This window comes from Lutra lutra, chromosome 7 (assembly GCF_902655055.1).
Source record: "Lutra lutra chromosome 7, mLutLut1.2, whole genome shotgun sequence".
NCBI classification, from domain to species: Eukaryota; Metazoa; Chordata; class Mammalia; order Carnivora; family Mustelidae; genus Lutra; species Lutra lutra.
In genome coordinates, this window is record NC_062284.1 from 110,448,309 (window position 1) to 110,466,398 (window position 18,090).

General features: G+C 38.6%; 1 protein-coding gene across 8 annotated transcripts in view; it reads right to left on the bottom strand.

The window, feature by feature from the left end:
- Positions 1–8,017: 8,017 nt before the first annotated feature.
- WDR89 (WD repeat domain 89) overlaps positions 8,018–18,090 on the bottom strand; it is a 42,756-nt gene continuing 32,683 nt past the window's right edge. For 4 of the 8 annotated variants that reach the window (XM_047738496.1, XM_047738490.1, XM_047738489.1 and 1 more), the window contains one exon: positions 8,018–10,843. In XM_047738496.1, the coding sequence (XP_047594452.1) occupies positions 9,649–10,812 (1,164 nt within the window). In that variant the 5' untranslated portion in view covers positions 10,813–10,843 and the 3' untranslated portion in view covers positions 8,018–9,648. The remainder of the gene's footprint in view (positions 10,844–18,090) is intronic. The other 4 variants (XM_047738493.1, XM_047738494.1, XM_047738495.1 and 1 more) reach the window with 1 other exon arrangement.

Genomic DNA, 18,090 nt, shown 5'->3' on the forward strand with positions numbered 1-18,090 from the left:
GTGATCGCATTTCTCCTGTTAGTGACTATTTGAGGCATGTGGGCACACAATGAAATTCTGACCAGTAACACTTGCTGTGAGGTTTCTCAGAAAGTGTGTGTTTGTGTGTAAGTGTGTGATCATTAATAAAAAGGATCACAAAGAAACACTCTCTTTTCCATTGGACATAGTTGAGTGTGGATGTGATCATTGACTGATTATAGCAATCTTGGGAACTTGAGGCTGACAAGATAAAGATTGGCAGAGCAGAAGAATGGAAAGAATTTGCCTTCTTGCTAACAAGCAACCTTGGAAATGCTCCACTTCTGAACTTATGTGAGGCAATAGGTTCCTTATATGGTTCATTTGAAATGAGCTGTTATTTGCAGCCAGAAGTATCCTGATATTCCACCACAAGGTATCCTATAACAAATACTGAAGAACAAAAACCAGCACTCCCCTAACCAATCTCTTCACCCCAGCTCTTCTCTAGAGGGACTCCCTTTCAACTTGTTTAGCTTTTTTGGCAAGCAATTTACTAACATGTTTCTAAATAATGGGCTTATAGTGCTATTTTCTTGATTTATCCACAGAGTGTTGACTCTCTGCTATGGGAGAGGAAAACGAAACATTTGCCCACGTCTTCCACTTCTCTTCCCTGCTCTCAATAGTTTTACAACATTTGAATAATCAATACTGTGCTTACATTATTATGACTACATAAATATTATTTACCAGTGAAGGGTTAAGTAGTGTACTGATTGCATTTCTTTCTTTTTTAAAGATTGTATTTATTTATTGACAGAGAGATAGAGCACAAGTAGGAAAAGCAGCAGGCAGAGGGAGAGGGAGAGGCAGGCTCTCTGCTGAGCAGGGAGCCCGATGTGGGGCGCATTTCTTTTCTTATACATTTTTTTACCCCCACCCTTGTTTGTATACATGGCTTTCGGAGTGCCTGTTATTCATTCTTAAACTTTCCAACAGATGTGTAATAGTCTTTGAAAGTGATTTTTTCTTTCCCATTAAAGTTTCTTTTCTACTCTTTCCTTCTTCCCTCTCTCATTCTCCCCTTCTCTTTCACTTCTAAATTTACTTCCTTTCCTTTCTCCCCCTATACCAGGCAATCACTCTGTGGTCACTAATATGTACAACTTTGTATGTCCTTGCAAAATGTGAAGTTCTTTGTATATTTTAAATTTATATAAATGGCTTTCCCTATGTATGCATTGTTTCCCATTTTCATAGGGTACTATCTTCTTATGGTCAAGCCATGTGTCCAAGTGTACATCTAAACCGTGGCTTGTAAATACCACAGAATACTTCATTGTGTAATCCAAAACATTTTTTACCTGTCTCTCAGGAACGGATGTCCGGGTGGTCTCCAAATCCACGACACAACAAATAATGCCCAATAATGGACCTCTATGAAAGTATCTTTGAGACATTACACCAAGCAGGACGACTGCTAGGTCAGAAAGTACGTCAACACAGAAGTGTCTGCTCTCCAGAAGAGCTGCATCTGGGCCTATGCTCCTATCACCAGTGCATGGTGGTTCCTAGATGCCCACATGCCTCCAACACTTGGTATCATTTAGTTTTCTAATTTTGTAGTTCTAAAAGGTATAAAATGATTAAGTCTTCATTTCTTATGAAGAAGAAATTTCCTAATTTCTAAAGAGTTTGGCCACCTTTTTAAGCTCTTCCAAAATTTGCCTTTTCATAGTCTTTTTTAAAAAATTTAAATTCAGGGCGCCTGGGTGGCTCAGTGGGTTAAGCCGCTGCCTTCGGCTCAGGTCATGATCTCAGGGTCCTGGGATCGAGGCCCGCATCGGGCTCTCTGCTCGGCAGGGAGCCTGCTTCCTCCTCTCTCTCTGCCTGCCTCTCTGCCTGCTTGTGATCTCTCTCTGTCAAATAAATAAATAAATAAAATCTTTTAAAAAAAAAATTTTTAAATTCAACTAGCCAACACATTGTACATCATTAGTTTCAGATGTAGTGTTCAACCATTCATCAGTTGCATATTCCCTTCTCACAGTCGGGTCATTTTTCCATTGGTATTGTTTTCCGTTATGGATTTGCAGTTCCTTCTATAGTCTAATTAACCACTTGTTGATTTTAAATATATTTTCTTGCACTCTGTTGCTTACTATAGATTTTGGGGGACCAAAAATGCTTAATTTTGATACAAAATTTCTTTTTTCTTTATACTTCATACTTTTGAATTTTAAGAAGTTAATTGCTATTTGTAGGTCACAGAGATATTCTCCCATACTTCCTTGTATTATAGTTTTCATCTTTTATTATTTAAGTCTACCATTTAAGGAATCTAGTTTCATTTTTCTCCATCTAGTGAGCTAGTATCCTCAAAACCAACTAATAAAAAACTCTCCCTTTTACATTATGTCACATTTATAAGATATTAAGTTGCTATATATCCATGCTGTCTGTGCTCTATTCATTGACATTGTTCTAAGGCCACACCACAGTTTTTACTATGAGTTTGTGGTTATCTGATAGTCTTAATGTCTGGTAGGGAAAATTCTCCTTTTCTAAGTTTACTGTTCTTTGTGGACCTTATGCTTTCATACAGTTTTTAAAAAAGATTTTTATTTATTTATTTGAGAAATATACAGAGATAGTGAGAGAGAGCACAAGAGGGGAGGAGGAGAAGCAGTTTCCCCAGTGAGCAGAGAGCTCAATGTGGGCCTGATCCCAGGACCCTGAAGATCATGACCTGAGCCAAAGGCAGACGCTTAACTGACTGAGCCATCCAGGAGCCCCAACTGTTTTTTAAGTAGGCTCCAAGTCCACCATGGAGCCCAACTCAGGACTTGAACTCATGACCCTGAGATCAAGACTTGAGGTGAGACCAAAAGTCTGACACTTAATCGACTGAGCCACCCAGGTACCCCATTCATACAAAATTTTAAAGTAAGTTTGGGTTCTTCAAAAAGTCCAACTGGGGGGCAGCTGGGTGGCTCAGTGGGTGAAGCCTACGCCTTTGGCTCAGGTCATGATCTCGGGGTGCTGGGATCAAGCCCCCATCTGGCTCTCTGCTCAGTAGGGAGTCTGCTTCTCCTCCTCTCTCTGCCTGCCTCTCTGCCTACTTGTACTCTCTGTGAAATAAATAAATAAAATCTTTTAAAAAAAAGTCCAACTGGAATTTGGTTGAGGTTACATTAAATTTTCAGACTAAATTCAGAATGGTTACTTTATAATACTGTCATCTCATTGGAAGCAAGGTTTCTTAGAACATCTTCTATTTTTTTTTAAGATTTTATTTATTTAATTTAGAGATAGAGACTGAGAGAGCAGGAGCAGGGGGAGGAGCAGAGGGAAAGGGATAAGCCAAATCCATGCTGAGCGTTGAACCCTCCTCAGGGCTTCTATCCCCCCAAACCGGAGATCATGACCTAAGCTGAAATCAAGAGTCTGAACACTTAACCGACTCAGCCACCCAGGCGCCCCACATCTTCTGTCTTTATTGGAGTTTTAAAGTTTCTCCAAACAGATCTTGAGTATTCTTGTTAATTCCTTGATACTTTTTAAAAATTTCCTGCTATTGTAAAATGATATTCTTTAGATTTTCATAGGCTGATCTTGGTCTGGCAACTTTGCTGACTCTCTTAATAGTTCAAAGAGAATTGAAAATGAGTCTAGGTATATATAATTTGCAAAGGAGTTTTTCCCCTCTTCCAATCCTTACACATTATCCTACTTCTTCTTCTTTTTTTTTTTTTTAAGATTTTATTTATTTGACAGAGATCACAAGTAGGCAGAGAGACAGGCGGGGGTGGGGGGGGGGAAGCAGGCTCCCTGTGGAGCAGAGAGCCCGATGTGGGGCTTGATCCCAGGACCCTGAGATCATGACCTGAGCCAAAGGCAGAGGCTTTAACCCACTGAGCCACCCAAGCGCCCCAATTTTTTTTTTTTTAAGATTTTACTTATTTATTTGCGAGAGAGCATGAAAGACCATAATCGGGGGAGGGGCAGAGGCAAAGAGAGAAGCAGGCTCCCCATTGAGCAGGGGACCCCCCTCCACCCGAGATCATGACCTAAGCTGAAGGCCGATGCTTTGCTGACTGAGCCACCCAGGTGTCCGATAGATTTTCTGATGTTGAGTCATCCTGAGATGAACCCTAGTTTGTCGTCATTTTTTAAAAATGCACCATTGGATTTGGTTAGCTATTTTTAACAGCGAATATATATTCATAAACAAATGAACCTCACTTTTTCTTCATTTTCATCTGGTTTTGGAATTAAGGTTGTATTAAACTTAAATTCTATTTTGTCAAGGGATGCCTGGGTGGCTCAGTTGGTTAAGCATCTGCCTTTAGCTCAGGTCATGATCCAAGGGTCCTGGGATTGAGCCCCATGTCAGGCTCCCTGCTGAGCAGGAAGTCTGCTTCTCCCTCTGTCCTTGCTCCCACTCTTGTTCTCTCTCTCTCAAATAAATAAAATCTTTTTAAAAATTCCAATTCCTCCCTGGTTTTTTGGTTCGTATTTGTCATATATATATATATTTGGTAACAACTTCATTTGGGTAAAATTCACATGTAATTCATTTACTCAAAGTGTACAATACAATGGTTTTTACTATATTCAGAGTTGTGCAACTATAATCACCATCAATTTGCATCACCTCCATACCCCCAAACATCCACAAACCCTCCCATTCCCCTCCCACCTCCCAGCCTTCGGTAACCACTGATACATGTTCTTTTGTTGTTCTTCTTCTTCTTTATAGACTTGACTATTCTGGACTTTTGATGTATATGGGATCATACAGGGCAGTCTTTTGTGGCTATTTTTACTTAGTATGTTTTCAAGATTCATCTGAGTTGTAGCATGAATTAGCACTTCCTTTCTTCTCATGGCTGAATAATATTCCATTGTTTGAATATACCATAATTTACCCCTCCAACAATTGATGATTATTTTATTGTTCCCACCTTTTGGCTATTATGAATAATGCCATTATGAGCACTCATGTACAATTTTTTATATGGACTTACGCTTTCAATTCTCTTCAGCATATACCTAATTTGGAACCGCTGGGTCAAACAGCAACTGTTAGAGGAATTGCCAGACTGTAGCTATGCTATTTTACATTCTTAACAGCAGAGCAGTGTATAAAACTTCCAATTTCCAACCTCACCAAGATTTTTTTTTTTTTTATAGCCATCCCAGTGTGTGTGAAGTGGTATCTTATCGTGGCTTTGGTTTGCATTTTCCTGATGACTGATAACATTGAGCATCTTTTTTCTCTATCTTCTTTGGAGAAATATCTATTCAGATCCTTGACCATCTCAAAAATTGCTTTCTCTTATGGTAATATTTTTATGTGGTAATATTTTTAAAAATATGTTTTTAGGGGTGCCTGGGTGGCTCAGTGGGTTAAAGCCTCTGCCTTCGGCTCAGGTCATGGTCTCAGGGTCCTAGGATCAAGCCCCACATCGGGCTCTCTGCTTGGCGGGGAGCTTGCTTCTCCCTCTCTCTCTCTGCCTGCCTCCCTGCCTACTTGGGATCTCTGTCAAATAAATAAATAAAATCTTTTTAAAAAAATGTTTTGAATGCAAGTTCTTATCTGATGTATTATTTGCAAATATTTTCTCCCATTCTGTGGGTTGGTATACCTTTCTTCATCCTTTAACTTTCTTTTAACTCTATGTCTTTAAGTGAATTTATTTATTTTTAATCTTAAAAACTTTTGAAATGATTTTTAATACGAGGGTCTCTTTCAATTTGTGAGTTTAAGGCACTTATTTCATTTTCCACATGGTCAGAAGCAGTGACCAATGGTCACATTCCAATGGTCAAATTCACTTCTCTCCCTGGACATCTCCCTCCCTCATGTCCTCTTGCTCCAACCTGGACTGAATACTGTGGGCCTGCTGCAAAGCTGTTATCCTGCCCCTATGTTGGGTTGGTGCCCTGATTCACGGTATCTCTTGTCTTCCTTGATTTACTCCTTTATTCTTTGGGGAGTACATCCTCCAGTATCCTTTTTCAAAAGCTAAACAGAAAGTAAAGTTTTAAACCTCACATGTTAGGGCAATTTGATCTATAGAATTATAGGTGAGAAAAGCAATTATCTCCTGAAATCCAAATTGTTAAATTCCTAGTGGCCAATGAGTGTGGTTAGCAATGGATATTCTGTTAGGGAAATAAATCTAATTCCTCAGTTTCAGAAGGCAAGTAAGAAATATTCGCTTAGCAAGGGATGTCTCAAAAAAATTTACTGCCATTTGCTTCATGAGTTTGGAGAGCACAAGTTCAGATAGCAGGAAATTGTCCTCAGAAGTTGGAACTTTGATTCACCATCTTGTGTCATCCAGATTTGCTAATGAAGAGTCTAATTCACAGGTTTTCCTTGTACCTAAGTGATTGCTTCCCCCCTCCCTTTCTTTGGAAATTTTTTAAATTTTCTCTTTGTTCTTGGAGTTCTGACACTTCACAGTGCTATACCTTGGCGTGGATCTTTTTCATTATACTTGACACTCTGTTGGGCCTTTCGATCTGAAGACTGAAGTTCTGGGCATAGCGTCTAATGTTATTTCATTTTAATAACCCCTTCAACCTCCTTTACATTTTTTTTCACATTGTAAAAACTGATAATCTGATATTAGACCCTTATTTTATCTTCTGTGCCTTTAATCTTTTCTTTTACTTTCTCTCTCTTTGAGGTCTACTTTCAAAGGTATTTGCTTACCTACATCTTCTAACTCTTAATTACTTTTTTTGTGGGGGGAGAGAGAGGGAGAGAGAAGGACAGAAGGGGCAGAAGGAGAAGGAGAGAAAGAACGCTCAGCATGGAGCCTGACACAGGGCTTGATCTCACACCTCTGAGATCATGGCCCTAGTCACAATCAAGCATCTGACATCCAACCTACCCACCCACCCAGGTGCCCGCTATTAATTACTTTTAAAGTTTAAACATTTTTGAAAGTTTTACTGTTTTTGGGTTTTTTAAAAGATTTTATTTATTTATTTATTTATTTGACAGACAGAAATCACAAGTAGGCAGAGAGGCGGGGGGAAGCAGGCTCCCCACCGAGCAGAGAGCCCGATGCGGGGCTCGATCCCAGGACCCTGAGATCATGACCTGAGCCGAAGGCAGAGGCTTTAACCCCTGAGCCACCCAGGCGCCCCAAAGTTTTACTGTTTTGATAACTGTTTCATTTCCTGTGTTGTTTTATAAATGCAGTGTCTCCAAGTCTTTTTATACAGCTTTTCTACTTACATAGTCAGCATTATCTCATATCCTAAGTATCTTAAAAACATGGTTTTTCATTTTTACATAGTGCTCCATCAAAAGATCAAAATGTACCAAAGATTTTAAGCAGCATGAGGCATTATCAAATCCGTATTTCCTATGTTCAGCCTAGAAATAGTGGGAAGAATGAATTGGAGCAGATTAGAAAAAAGGGTCTGTAATCTAGGAGAAATGATGAAACCTCTTATCTAAGGCAATAGTGGAGGGGGGGTGTGGTAAATGCAAAAGAATAGCAGATAGATTCTGGGAGGTGGAGTGGCACAGGTCTTGGTGATTGACTAAATAAGAGAAAAGAAAAAAGTTCAGAATTAACCTCAGGTTTATGATTTGAACAAAAGCAAGAATAAGTGAATTTTTTCAAATAAGAATTACGTATTTTGAGGGGCACTTACTTGGGTGGCTCAGTTGGTTAAGCCTCTAACTGGATTTTGGCTCAGGTCATGATCTCAGGGTCATGAGATCAAGCCCTGCCTCAGGGTCCCCGCTCAGTAGAGATTTTCTCCTTTCCCTTCTACTCCTACTGTTCATGCTCTCACTCTAAAATTAACAAATCTTGGGCGCCTGGGTTGCTCAGTGGGTTAAGCCGCTGCCTTCGGCTCAGGTCATGATCTCAGGGTCCTGGGATCGAGGCTCGCATCGGGCTCTCTGCTCAGCGGGGAGCCTGCTTCCCTCTCTCTCTCTCTCTCTCTCTGTCTGCCTCTCTGTCTACTTGTGATCTCTCTCTGTCAAATAAAAAAAAAAATCTTTAAAATTAACAAATCTTAAAAAAAAAAGAATTATTTATTTTGAATATGCTTAACAGTGATTTAACTATTGTTCCCTCTCAAGTGAGTGAAGCTAGATCAAACCTACATGTACGTTGCACTGTGCTGTACGATATGATTTTCCCCTAGTGCTATGGTCTCAGTGATAAGTCATTAACATTTAAAGAGAAATGTACAAGGTTCTAAAATAATGTTTGTATTTTTCATGAGAATATTTTTAGTTCGAAAGATTAAAAACATTTTAAAACATCTTTATAAATATTCTTATCTACAAAGATATTTTTATTTGTAATTAAACATAAGAAAACATACCAAACCTTTAGAGTGACCAAGTTTTTAAAAAATAGCTTATTTGTTTATTTGAGAGAGAGAAAGAGAGCACACGCATGAGTTAGGGAGAAGCAGAAGGAGAGGGATAAGCAGATGCTCCTCTGAGCACAGAGCATTGTGGAGCTCAACCTCATAACCCTGAGATCGTAGCATGATACAAAATCGAGAGTCAGATGCTTAATCAACTGAGCCACCAGACACCCCAAGTGACCAACTTTTTAATTAAGATTCTTTGGAAAAATATTTAACAGTAAGGATGAAAAAACTGGCAGTAAACAAAAATTCAAGTTCAAAATTATGGCATCGTCCTTTCCCAGCAGCACCTCCTGCATGGCCCCTACTCCCCATGGGCACTTAAGTTTAAAATTATGGATGAAACACTATGAAAGAAAATTTTATCACAAGATAGTAGAATATTTTGAAATAAAAAGTCATTCTGCCATATAAATACTTTCATTTTTTGTATATTCCCTTTGAGTCTCAAAATAAGTTCTACAAGATAATTTCCTTTTCATCAGTGAAATATCTGTTTACCATTTAACTATTTAAAGATATAGATGCAAATAGGGGTGCCAGGGTGGCTTAGTCAGTTAAGCGTCTGACTCTTGATCTCAGCTCAGGGCACGATCTCAGGGTCGTGAGTTCAAGCCTTACACTGGGCTCCATACTCAGAGTGGAGCCTACTAAAAAAAAAAACCCCAAAACAAAAAACTATCTATCCAGATAGATGCAAATATATACTAACTATCTTTTTTTAAATAGATGCAAATCATTTTATTTCAAAAAAAACCCTTAGTTCTACTTAGAATCATTAGAATATTTATATTTAAATACTCCAACTTAATTTATGTGTATTAAGCAAGTGGGAGCTCCTACAGAAAAGTCTGATTTGGTTTTATAAATAATGAAGATGATTTAAAAGGAAAAAAAAACTAAACTTAAAAGACGTATCTCAAACCACCTGATTTTTTAAAGTCACAACAGCCATCTACTTCTAAAAAGTCCTTATCAAAGCTATTTCTTTAAACCCAACATTTACTAACTCAACAGATGGGTTTTAAAAATGAGGAATGTAATTTTACTTTCAACTCACTGATTATATACTCAACTGGCAGCTTTAAAAAAAATAATTTTAGAATACATGTAAGACCTGAATTAAACCATTTTCAACATTTCTCCAGGACTTTTTGCTAACTGGCTTGTTTTTACATATGAGCTTTAAACATAGCTATCACAGGTAGTACACAAAAATAACTACTTGCGACTATAAAACCTCTCAAGTAAACTCCCAACATAACATCACTGCTTCTTCCTTCTCTTGTAAGAATCATTACTGTGAACTCGTACTCGCTGGGACACAGAGGATGCTATTTTCATGCTGTCTTTCTTTGTAAATGTCTTCTCTATTGGTCCGGGTTTCCAAAGTAACAACTGTGCATCTTCTCCTCCGGTTAGCAAAGAATCATCCTGCATATTCCAAGAGAAAGAACGGACTGTAGCAGCATGCCCTCCGTGAAGGGTGGTCACATGGCTCAATCCTGATGTAGTGCAGCTCATTAAGTGAATAATTCCTGTGTTTGTTCCTCCAACAACAAACAATTTGTCCATTTTTTCATGATATAGGCCACCAATTAAATAGTCCAAAATACCTTCTTTCAGATTAACCACTTCTCTGACATCTTGGATGTTCAAACATGTAATTGGTTCATCAGTATTCAGATGATTAAGATCCCACCAACAAAATCCTTCATCGTGTGTCATGCAGTAAATCTGTTTATAATCCTTTCCAGACCAACCAATACAGCTTACTGATGAAATGGAGTTACAGGTTGTAATCAGTGCATCTTCTTCATTATCCACACTAATATCAAATACATTTACCAGGCCATCAGTTGAACCTGAGACTAACATGTTGGGATTGTTGGGATGGAAGCACACTTGAGTGACATCATCACTATGAGTCTCTGAATATGCTCCAAGTGGGTCTTTAGTAGTAGACAAATCCTGAGAACTAAGTCTTGCATCCCAAAATACCAACAAGGCATCATCATCAACTTTTTCTGTACCAGCACAAATAACATGATCATTGCAGTTGATATCAAAACTAATAAAAATATTGGAAGGGTAACCCTTGAACAGCTGGACAGGTTTTTCACTGGCTAATCGAGCATCCCAACACTTTACGGTGCCATCGCTACATGATGAATATACACTGTCACGAGAACTTGCAAATCGGACTCCACTCAGAAGTCCAGGATATCCACTAAATTCTCGTAGTACATATAACCTTTCTTTATCATATATTCTGATTGATCCATTAGAACATAAAACAGCAACCAAGTTTTCTTTTTCTGCTTGTACAGCTTTTGATGTGTCTATACCAAGCAAATAAGTAGGCTCTTTAGTTTCCGAGGAACGTTTAACAATGCTCAGATTAGCAAATTGTTCCTCAATCTTCTCCATGTCAGGAGTAGCATCCAAGCGTAGTAAAAATCTGTAATAAAAATACAAAAATTAAAATTAAACGCAAAGCTTCTCCAAAATTATAATCAAGTCAAGAACACTTTCCTCTGAGGACCGGCACAAAATAACAGAAATAAAGTCTATTCTAATATTTTAATCTTTCCCTGCCATGATATAACTAGAACTCGGTTGCATCCCTCTAATTCAATCACTTTTTTTTAATTAAGATTTTATTTATTTATTTGACAGAGATCACAATCAGGCAGAGAGGCAGGCAGACAGAGAGAGAGAGAGGAGGAAGCAGGCTCCCCACTGAGCAGAGAGCCCGATATGGGGCTCGATCCCAGGACTCTGGGACCATGACCCAAGCCGAAGGCAGAGGCTTTAACCCACTGAGCCACTCAGGCGCCCCTAATTCAATCACTCTTGAATACTCAATCTACCATATATACCTTATGTCAGTAAGAGAATTTTAAAACATGTACATATACTGCTCAGTAGTTCCTTTTAGCTTACACCCAACCTTTGGTCCAACTCATAATTCTCAGCATTAGCCAGAATGTTGGCTTCTCCTGGCCCCAGCTGCCTGAGGCAACTTTTAGAATTTAAACGCAGGTGGATGGGTGAGCTCGGTGGTAGGTATTAATGAGGGCACATACTGCATAGGGCCCTGGGTGTTATATGTAAACAATGAATCTTGAACACTACATCAAAAATTAATGATGTACTGTATGGTGACTAACTTAACATTAAAAAACAAAAGAATTTAAACATAGATGTGCAGATGTGCAGAAAAATGGTCCCCCAAGATATCTATGCCTTAATGCTTGGAACCTGCGAATGTTAAGTTACATGGCAAAGAAGAATTGAGGTAGCTGATCATTTGATCTTTAAAAAAATTTTTTTATTATTGATGTATAGTCGACACACGTTACATTAATTTCAGGTGTACAACATAGTGATTCCACAAGTCTGTGTTATATTATTCTCATCGCAAGTGTAGCTACCATCTGTCACCATACAATACTATCAGAATATCACTGACTATATTCCCTATGCTGTACTTTTTACCTCTATCATTTATTCATTCCATAACTGGAAGCCTGTATTTCCCACTCCCCTCCATCCATTTTGCCCATCCCCCCCACGTCCCTCCCCTCTGGCAGCCAAGAGTTTGTTCTGTATATTTATGTGTCTGTATCAGCTTTTTATTTTTCAAGTGCCACATCTAAGGGAAATCGAACAGTATTTGTCTTTCTCTGTGTGACCTATTTCACTTAGCATAATACCCTCTAGGTCCATCCATGTTGTCATGAATGACAAGATCTCATTTTTTTTTTTTTTTGTGGCTGACTAATAGTCCTCTGTGTGTGTGTGTGTGTACATGACCTCTTTATCCATTTATTTATCCATGAACACTTAATTGCTTCTGTATCTTGGCTATTGTAAATAATGCCGTAACAAACATAGGGGTGCATGTATCTTTTTGAATGAAGTGTTTTCATTTGAATGAAGTGTTTTCATTTTCTTCGAATAAATACCCAGTAATAGAATTACTGGGTCATATTGTACTTCTAATTTTTCAAGGAACTTCCATACTATTTCCTACAGTGGCTGTACCAATTTACATTCTCACAAGCTGTGCATGAGGGTTCCTTTTTCTCCATATCCTCACCAACACTTGTTATTCTTTGTCTTTTTGAATCTGGCCATTCTGGCAGATTTAAGGTAATAGCTCATTGTGGTTTTTGATCATCCCTGATGATGAGTGATACTGAACACCTTTTCCTGTATCTGTTTGCCATCTGTATGTCTTTGCAAAAATGCCTACTCGGGTCCTCTGCCCACCTTAATTGGATTATTGGGGTTTTGTGTCGAGTTGTGCTTATCAGTTGATTTTAAAATAGGGAGATTATTCAGATTATCTGGCTGGGTCCAGTGTAATCACCATTGTTCTTAAAAGTAGGAGGAGGCAGAACATGATGCGAGTCAGAGAGAGATATTACTATGGAAGAAGGGCACAGAAAAATATATTGTTGGTTTAGGGGAAGAAGGTCTTCTACAGGTGGCCTGTAGAAACTGGAAAAGGCAAAGAATAGTCCCCATTTAGATTCTCCAGATGGAAATGCAGCCCTGCCAACACCTTGATTTTCACCCAGTGAGACCTATTTTGGACTTTTGACCCCTCAGAATTGTAATAAATTTATATTTTTTTCAAGCCACCAAGTTTGTAGTAATCCATTACAGCAACAATAGGAAACTAATACATAGGGGTTCCCAATATGAAATTCTGGAGAAGTGCTTCTCAGGCAGTAGTAACTTATAAATGATGGAGCTGGAATGTGACCCTAGGCATTCTGGCTACAAGGACTGTGCTATTCACCACCACACCATATTGCCCTCCATTTTTTTTCTCTTAAAATATTTCATTTTGGGAGCTCCTGGGTGGCTCAGTGTTGATTAAGCATCTGCCTTCAACTCAGGTCATGATCCCAGGGTCCTGGGATCAAGTCCCACATTGGTCTCTCAGGTCAGCAGCAGTCTGCTTCTCCCTCTCCCTCTGCCCGCCGCTCCCCCTGCTTGTGCTTTCTCTCTCTGTGTCAAATAAATAAAATCTTTAAAAAAAATTTTTTTTTAAATTTTTAAGGAATCTCTACACCCTAGGTGGGGCTTGAACTTAGAAGTTCCTTAATGGTAGAACAAGTTCAAAGCCAGAAAAACTTGCATGCCTAGTGACTTTATCACAAATTTCCTATCTTGCTTTTACCAAATAGTCTACCTCACAAATTCACTTTTTCATTCTTATAATGAAATGGTTTTTTTGTTGTTGCTTTAATGATATCTTTTTAACCGTTTGTCTTTTCATCTTTAAAAGAAGAAATGAGTACCAACTCAAGAGTTGTTAGAAGAATCAACTAAAATAATGTGTTTAGCACAACACCTGGCAAATAAAATACATATTCAACAGATGTTATATAAAAATCATCAGTATTACCACTACCAATACCAGTAACACTATATTGGAGGCAGGGTGAGTTTGGATCTAGGTATTGTTACTCAGACTTCAGTGTCACTGCCTAGAAAGATCCTCCCTAGTCAACCGATCTAAAATAGTCCCTGTTACTTCCTATCATATTGCTTGTTTTATCAATTTAAAAATTAAAAATGCCTAATTATAAAATATTTCAAATATTCAAAGCTTAGAAAAAAGTGTAACAGACACCCAAATATAGACAGTCATATACTCAGATTTAACAGATGTTAACATTTTACCATACTTGTTTGTTTTTTATTTAAAGAAACATTACAGACACAACTGCTCTGAATTTATAACATGGCATTGCATTTGTATGTCTTCTTTGCATTTGCTCTTTTCACTCGGTATTTTTGAAAAACCCTATTTTGCTGTTGAAGTTCTTATTCTTTCTTACTTATCTAGTATCAATAAATAATTGTTGAATAAATGAATAATTGATTCAACTTTCTTGCTCTTGTTCTAGGACAAACAGAATAAACCTAAAAGGATATTGCATGTGTTATGTGTTTTCAGGGGGAGCTCTGCTCATGGAAATTAGTAAAATAATGGGATTCTTTAACAGTACTTTAAATAGGGCATGGAAAGCAACTACAGAGAAAGATTTTATATTGTAAAGAAAAATATTATTTAACTTTTTTTTTTTTTAACCACAAGCTATTCAAATTATTCTTCAAATGTGTATTTACTTAAGAGTGTACTTCCTAGGGGCACCTGTGTGGCTCAGCTGGTTAAGCGTTGGCCTTCGGCTCAGGCCATGATCTCAGGGTCCTGGGATTGGGCCCCACATTGGGCTCTCTGCTCAACGGGGAACCTGTTCCCCTCACCTCCTCAATCCCCTACCTGTCTCCCTGCCTACTTGTGATCTCTCTGTCAAAAAATAAATAAAATCTTAAAAAAAAAAAAAGAGTGTATTTCCTATAACCTCCAAGGAGAAACCCTTTTAAAATTCCAAATAAAAACTATCCATTCTTGAAATATTCCAAGAATTAATATGAGGTTATAAAATAAATAATTTTTTCTACTGCTTCATTTTGATTTTTGCATATGAAAGGTCAGGTTGATGGAAATTTTTTTTTTTAAGATTTTATTTATTTATTTGACAGACAGAGATCACAAGTAGGCAGAGAGGCAGGCAGAGAGAGAGGAGGAAGCAGGCTCCCTGCCGAGCAGAGAGCCCGATGTGGGGCTCGATCCCAGGACCCTGAGATCATGACCTGAGCCGAAGGCAGCGGCCCAACCCACTGAGCCACCCAGGCGCCCCAGGTTGATGGAAATTTTAAACAATCAAGTTTAATGTGGCTTTTAAGCTAATAGTAATTTGTAGGACTATGACCATGCATTCAAGCAGGATAGTAGTACAGCACTCCCTCCCTCCACTACATTGCCTGGAGAGTCTGTTTCATATTGGAACAGTACCCTGAATGGCTTCAATTCAAAGGATTCTAGGGGTTGATGGGTCAGGAAGGGTAGGCCCCAGACTGAATGCTACAGCAAACTTAACACTTCAAGACTGTGGAGATGGGGGCACCGGGGTGGCTCAGTCGGCTAAGCATCTGCCTTCAGCTGTCATTGTCCCAGGGTCCTGGGATCAAGCCCTGCATCGGGCTCCTTGCTCAGCAGGGAGTCTGCTTCTTCCTCTTCTACTCCCCGTGCTTGTGTTCCCTCTCTTGCTGTGTCTCTCTCTTTCTGTCAAATAAGTAAATAAATAAATAAATCTATCTTTAAAAAAAAAAAGATTGTAGAGATGGTAACAATCACAGTGGTTGTCCACTTGACACACTATTCAAATGCAATATAGTTTCTCAAGAAAGAAGAACTAAAGGATGGATGGGTGGGTGGATGGATGGATGGATGGAAGGAAGGAAAGGGGGAGAGAGAGAGAGAGAAAACAAAAAGGAAGAAGGGTATTAGAGGTAAGGTAGGTATATCTCACAAAGCCCTCAAGCTATAGAGCTTAGAGAGTATACAGATACAGTGAAATAATTTGATCTCTTACAGAGAAACATGAAAACCTCTAGCTTATGTTTTAACACATTAATATGCAAGTGAGTCATACTTGAAATATAGCCTCCCTAGGCTATGTAGTTAATTCTTAATTTTACATGCTAATGAATCATTCCAAGATGATAAATACTTTTTCTTCTATGCACAGCCTTTATCTGCATTTTCTTTGCATGATCCACCTCCAGTCCTGAAAAGAAGCCATAGGCTCTTTTCATCCCACACTACACTCTCACAGGGTGACTTCATTCACGTTCACGTGCCGTCTATATGCCAATGATCTCATCCATTTACAGATCTGTATTTCCAACCATCTACTGGCCATTTCTTTTTGGATGTGTCCCACTACACCCCAAAATAAAAGTGATCGTTTATGTTTCTCTCCTGCCCCACCAAACCTTCCCTTTAAAAATAAAAACAAGATGGGGACGCCTGGGTGGCTCAGTGGGTTAAGCCGCTGCCTTCGGCTCAGGTCATGATCCCAGGTCCTGGGTTCAAGCCCTGCATCGGGCTTTCTGCTCAGCAGGGAGCCTGCTTCCTCCTCTCTCTCTGCCTGCCTCTCTGCCTACTTGTGATTTCTCTCTGTCAAATAAATAAATAAAATCTTAAAAAAAAAATAAAAAAAAATAAAAACAAAAACAAGATATATTTCACTATTTTCTCCATTTTGATTAATGGTATTAGCACCACGACAACCCTCTGATCTACCTGGCTAAGCTAGAACCTCTGGGATATCTAATTCTCCTTCAACCAATCAGTTTCCAAATCCTACTTTTGGCTTTGGGCTGTGGGATGCTTAGGGGAAGTATTAAGTTAAATCTATTTCTGTCGATCAGAACAAAATTGACAATTTCATATGATTCAACCCAACAAAAACATATGATGAGAACAAGTAAGATTAACCATAATTTCTATCTTTTCTCTATTTGTTCCTGTTAGATGCATAAAAGGAAGCTTAGTTAGCATTCTAGATCTTAACGGGGCTAGGGAGAGCTGAGGATTGTGGACTGAGCCCTTTTTATGTCAACATACAAACACACAGATACACAAAGAAAGAGGGTACAAAAAGAGGGGGACACAAAAGAGTACTAAAGAATATAAAAGAGAAGAGAAATGAAAATAAGCCAAAAGGGAAGAGCAAAGCAAAGAGAAGGGAATGTGCAAAAGAGGGGGAAGTTACTACCACTGTCTCTGGAGTCCTACACGAGGGAGATACTGCAGTTTGTACTCTGCTGACACAGAGATGAGATGAGAAATCCAGATTTAGGAGAGTTTAGGAAAGTCTAAAGCTATGGTAATTTGTGTGGTTAAAAAGAATCTTTCTTTCTTTTTTTTTTTTTAAGATTTTATTTATTTATTTGACAGAGACACACAAGAGAGGGATCACAAGCAGGGGCTCGATCCCAAGATCCCAGGTTCATGACCTGAGCCGAAGGCATCCGCCCAACAATTGAGCCACCCAGGCACCCCAAGAATTTTTCTTCATTTAAAAAAGGCTGCTTGGGGCGCCTGGGTGGCTCAGTGGGTTAAGCCGCTGCCTTAGGCTCAGGTCATGATCTCAGGGTCCCGGGATAGAGTCCCGCATCGGGCTCGCTGCTCAGCAGGAAGCCTGCTTCCCTTCCTCTCTCTCTGCCCGCCTCTCTGCCTACTTGTGATCTCTCTCTGTCAAATAAATAAATAAAATCTTTAAAAAATAATAAAAAAAATTAAAAAATAAAAAATAAAAAAGACTGCTTGTTAGAATTCAATAATTATAATCATAATTAGCCATTATAACCAACTGCAATATGGGCCTAGGTGTTCTGAGAACAGTGGTAGAAGAATTACTAATATCTCACCTTGAGCCACTTAGTACAGATCAGGCAACAGCAGGACCCCAGAGCTGCTGTTGTGCTTCTTACCGGAATACAGGATTCTCCCATCCGACTATAATGCGGAGGGTGGAAGATATTTAGAAAAGCAACCCAAAACAAACATTTTGGGTTAAGTTTGATGTGGTGAGAATATTAAATTCCTGATGAACTGCCATCTTGGAATACAGTATGTGGGAAGTGCTCACTAATCTCTTATCTGAATAATTGTCCTTAGATAATTAGGAATTGTTTACTTAATAACAAAATCCCTAAACATAAGTATGAATTTCTTGTCGCTTTTGCTTTCGTAAGATTTAAGTTCTTTTATCAATTGAAATGCTATTTCATTTTATTTTCTATTAAAATATACCCAGTAAAATGTTCTTT